This window comes from Myotis brandtii, unplaced genomic scaffold, assembly GCF_000412655.1.
Source record: "Myotis brandtii unplaced genomic scaffold, ASM41265v1 scaffold802, whole genome shotgun sequence".
NCBI lineage: Eukaryota > Metazoa > Chordata > Mammalia > Chiroptera > Vespertilionidae > Myotis > Myotis brandtii.
The window spans coordinates 807,531-812,583 of NW_005371230.1; the positions used below are offsets into that span (position 1 = coordinate 807,531).

The window sequence follows — 5,053 nt, forward strand, 5'->3', positions numbered from 1 at the left end:
CCACCCACTGTTCCCTGTCTGGCATTTCTCATTTCCAGGATTAGGCTGTGTGTGGCCACGGGCTTCCCAGGACAGACCAGGGCCAGAGCCTGTGCCATTTGTTCTGCTTTAGAAAGAGGGCGCCATCTGAGACAGGGACAGAGAGACAGGTAGAGGGACATCTCCTTGCAGTGGCCTGTGGCAAACACACATCTGAAGGCTCGTAACCACCACCCACAGGGCCCCGAGGAGCCTCGCCAACAGGGGGCCTCTCGGGAGAGCACGTAGAATGGCGATGCCGCAGACTCTGAGACAGTGGTCCGTAAGGGAAACCACACTCCCCAGGCCCCTCACCCACCTAGGTCAGTGCTCACCTTTTATCTATTCTAACCTGACCGGATTCGGGTCACCGGACTTGATTGGCATGGCCTCAGGCCGGCACCGGGAGCAGAAGACTCTCCGTTGCTCTCGCTCCTTCCAGCAGCCTGGTCTGTCGGCTGCCTTCGTCTGTGGCTTTTCCCAGGTGAGCTCACACAGCCCTCCCTGCCTCGAGGGGCCTCAACCCAACAGTTCCCAAGGGTCCCGATGCTGGGGGACCTCCGTACCCAACAATTATTTTTTTATAAGAGCTTCCCGTGTGGCCTCTGAGTTCCCATGGCTACACACACCCCAGTCCTACCCCATCTCACCTTTGGCCAAATCGGAAGAGTCTGGGCACCTCCCTAGGATGTCACCAGCTGGGGGTCAGGCTCCTTGACCAGCAGCTGGTGGATGGGCAGCCCGGGGGTTCGTGCTCTGGAGCCGGTCTGTGAGCCACACCTGGCTAGCGCCACCTCCACCGCGAGCACCGGGAGGGGAATGTAGGAACCGTGTGACGATGGGGAAAGCCGCTCGGTGGGAAGGAGGAGCAACAATCCTTCATCCACGTCACACATTCCATCCGGTCACTTACAGGAATGGCCAGCTTCTCGCAGAAGCAGCCGGGTTATATCACTGCATTTGAAAGTCAGTGAGAACAGTGGTCCCTGGAGTGGATTGTCACTGTCATAGAAACTAGTGCGTTTCCCTGTGACCCGGTGTGTTTGTATTTGTGGAATTTCGACTGGAATTTTTTAATCGGGTCATTGGTCTCCGTCTCCCTTTCCCCCGTGCCTCTGTCTCGGGGTCCTTGTGTCCTGTGGGGCTCATAACCGGGGAAGTCGCTAGCAACCCAGTGTCCTACCTGGCGTCCAGGAATCGCGGCCCCCTGACTGTGACGAAACTAAACTGGGACACATCCTGATCATCAGATCAGGATCTGACAGATAAGGAACAGCAACAGTCTAGCAAGTCAGAAATGCAATACGTGAATGAAAGCATTCCCATGGAAAAACACGAGCTGCAGCTGGAGGAGGAGGGACAGGGGTGACGGAGATTCAGGAAATGGAGAGGCAGTGAAGTAGTGCCATTTGGCAAGCAGTCATGCCAGGGGCGATTTATGGGCTGAGAGGGGATGGTGTGCAATGCGATCTGACAGCTAAATACGCAGAGGCGAGCTCAGGCCTCACCCCACCCCTGCCCGGCTGGCATGGCCAGAGCGCCTTGCCCCACAGCCGTGCATCTGGGACTGGCCGCAGCCATTCAGTGAGCACCTACTGTGTGTCAGGCACTGAGCATGCAGTCATGTCATCCTCCAAACACTCTCGAGGAAGTTTGATGGCTCCGCAGGGAACCTGAGCCTCAGGTGGATCACGGGGCTAGGAAGTGGCAAGGTGAGACTTAACCCATGGCCACCAGTTTCAAAGTCTCTCTCTCTACTTTATAACTGGCCGCCACTCTGGGGAGTGAGGAGGCAAGGGACAGAGAGGGCCTCACGTCCAGGGCCTGCAGGAGCGCTCAGGGACCTCTGGCCATGGTCAGTGAAAGGTGCGTAAGGACGGGAGACAGGTGACCTGGGTTTCAGTCCCAGCCCTGCCTCTCGCGGCTTTAAGAATAGCCGTTCACCTCGCTGTGTGTGCCTTGGTTTCTTCAACGACAGAGTAGGGACATGCCATCCGTGCTGGGATGCTGTGGCGATTTGGTGAATGGCGGTGTTGGCTCTTGGTGAACCGCATGGCACGCTGACTACATGGCACTCATAGTCTTGTGCGCCGGCCTGTGCATTGCTGGTATGTGAGCTGTTTTGCTTCTACTCCCTCACCCAACCAGCCAATTCTACCTCCTGCGTTTGAACTTTCTGGGATATTGTACCTGCTTAGTAAGAGGATGGCTGGGCTCCCAGGAATGAGTGTTCAGTGGACCATGAAGGGCTCGGTGTGTCCGCCTGGCTCCGGTCTCCTCGGGTGTGTGTCATGCCTTTTGTCTCACAAGGAAGCACCTGCAGGAGAAGAAGATGTAGTTCTGGAGGGAAAAAGGGTTTCAGGGGAGGGTGGTCCTGGAACCCATCCCCTTAGAGGACATGAAGATTACGATGCCTGGGTAGGAGCCAGAGGGAGGCAGGACAGGGCTGTGCGGGTGGCGGAAGGCGCACCAGATGGTCAGAGTGGACCACCTCTGGGCTCCAAGGGCTTTGCGAGAAAAGCGAGATGATTAGATTAGATGCCGTGTTTCCCAGTAATTCTGACAGCAATTGGGTGTCCTGCAATTCAGTTCAATGCTGGTACTAACTGTCCCGAGTTAAGAGCAGCCCCCTCACGTGAAGGGCTCGGTCCCACAGCCTGTCCCCGCCTGTCCCCCTTCAGTTGGCAGCCAGAGTCCGGGGTCCCCAGCCTACACGTACTTGTATTTGATTGGCTACAATGTGAGGGTTCTCACAATCCCCTTCCGGTTTGATAAGTCACTGGAATGAAGCTCAGAACTCAGAAAGGTGCTGCACTTATGATTACAGTTTTGTTCTAAAGCAGGGGTGGGCAAACTTTTTGACTCGAGGGTCACAATGGGTTCTTAAACTGGACGGGAGGGCCGGAACAAAAGCATGGATGGAGTGTTTGTGTGAACTAATATAAATTCAAAGTAAACATCATTACATAAAAGGGTACGGTCTTTTTTTTTTTTTTTTTTTTTTAGTTTTATTCATTTCAAACGGGCCGGATCCGGCCTGCGGGCCGTAGTTTGCCCACGGCTGTTCTAAACGATACAACTCAGGACCAGCCCCGTGGAAGAGACGCCTCCTGGGGGGAGGGGTGCAGAGCATGCTAGGTCCTGTTGGGGGAACCCTCCCAGCACACCAATGAGTTTGTCAGTCAGAAGCTCCTGGGCCACGTGGTACCCAGGTTTCATACGGGGTGTCGCTGTGTTGGCAGGGGTGATGAACGCAGCTGACCTCCACCTGAGAGGTCAGAGGAAGGTCTAACCCTCTCCTCACAGGGCTGGTCCCTCCTGAAGCAACCAGTCCCTCCCCCAAGGTCATGCCATTAGCCCAAACTCAGGTGAGGGAGCAAGGGGCTGCCTATGAATAGCACAAAGATCCTGTCACTCAGGAACGTCCAAGGGTGTCAGAGCTCTGTGCCAGGGACCGGGGGCGAGGGCCAAATGTACTATTATCCTGCAGGAACACGTGATCATCCCCTCGGTCGCAAACATGCTATATTTAGTGATTCTAAAACTGATTATGGTTACGGCCGGTTTGGCTCAGGGGCTGGAGCGTCGGCCCACAGACTGAATGGTCCTGGGTTCTATTCTGGTCAAGGGCACGTACCTCGGTAGCAGGCTGGATCCCGGCCCTGGTCAGGGCTCCTGTGGAAGGCAACCAATCCATGTGCCTCTCTCTGTGTCTCTCCCCCTCCCTTCCACTCTCTCTAAAAATCAATGGAAAAATATCCCCGGGAGAGGATTAATTAAAAAAAAAACAAAAAAAAACCAACAACAAAAAAATCTGATTACGAGGTGCAGGGTACAGTTCAGCTCTGAGGGAGAGAACACCTGCATGACTAGAGCGGGTGTGGGCTGCCTCCAGGGACTGAGCTCCTGGGGTAGGAAGTGATCCGAGCGGATGGCCCGATGCTGAGAAGGCAGTCCCACGGCTGCTGGGCGGTGGTTGGGGCCAGGTGCTCACTGACCACGGTGTCGGGACCCGGGAAGTAACTGCCTTGTTGGTTTCAGAGTCGAGAGCTGCTTCCGTTCTGGATGAACAGCACCGGCAAGAGGGCAGGCTGGCAGCGCGGATGGCACGGATACGACAACGAGCTCATGGACATGAGGGGCATCTTCCTGGCCTTCGGACCCGGTAGGCGGGGAAACGGCAGGGTTCTCTCCGTCATCCGTTCCCAAGGCCGCGTCCCCGGGGGCTCGTGGCGGAGGGCAGGCTCGCCGATTGCTTTATGAGCAATGCTGAGCAAACCCAGCCGGTCTCCGTGAAACATCTCTCGCTGGCTCGCTTTCAAATGCTTCTTGGGTTTGGCAAATGTGGCCGAATAGTTTTCCTTGTAAATTTTAAACCTTGAGTGCAGCCCGGAAAATGTGTTCCACATGTTTGCGATTCATTTTTCACTTAATTCATCAGAATGTGATTTCACAGCCATCCGATGTCCGGGAACGCTTACCGGACGCCGGCGTGCTGACAGCTGCGAGTTTCAGCGCTGGCGTGGTTGCTCCCCGGCCTGGCTCGCCACACTTCTTCCTTGTTGAGGGCACCCAGCCCTGCGGGGGTCACTCGTTTAGGGCAAGCAGAAGCCGGCCTGCGCTCCAGAGCAGCCTCGGAAATGACCCGGAGGCTGACTTTGAGAGTCAGCCAGGATGACGAGGCGGGTCTTGGATGAAAGCAAATGTACTGTACCTTCCTCAACCAGATGAATTCTAAGGCGGGCAGAGAGCAGGGGTGAAGAGGGCCTATTTGGGCATTTGCTTTAATTATTTAGAGCACCGAAAATTCACATTTTGCAAAAGTTTATCAACACTCTGAGGATCATACTACTACCTGACACCCCCTTCTTTAAAAAAAAAAAATTAGGATAGCCTAGCCAGTTTGGCTCAGTGGATAGAGCGTCGGCCTGCAGTCTGAAGGGCCCCTGGTTCGATTCTGGTCAAGGGCATGTACCGTGGCTGCAAGCTCCTCCCCGGCCCAGGCCCTGCTGTGCAGGAGGCAACCAATCAATGT

General features: G+C 55.4%; 1 protein-coding gene across 1 annotated transcript in view; it reads left to right on the plus strand.

Moving 5' to 3' along the window:
* The window catches only part of ENPP6 (ectonucleotide pyrophosphatase/phosphodiesterase 6), a 77,035-nt gene that overhangs the window by 65,205 nt on the left and 6,777 nt on the right, over positions 1-5,053 (plus strand). The window contains exon 7 of the mRNA XM_005883861.2: positions 4,060-4,183. Coding sequence (XP_005883923.1) covers positions 4,060-4,183 — 124 coding nt within the window. The remainder of the gene's footprint in view (positions 1-4,059; positions 4,184-5,053) is intronic.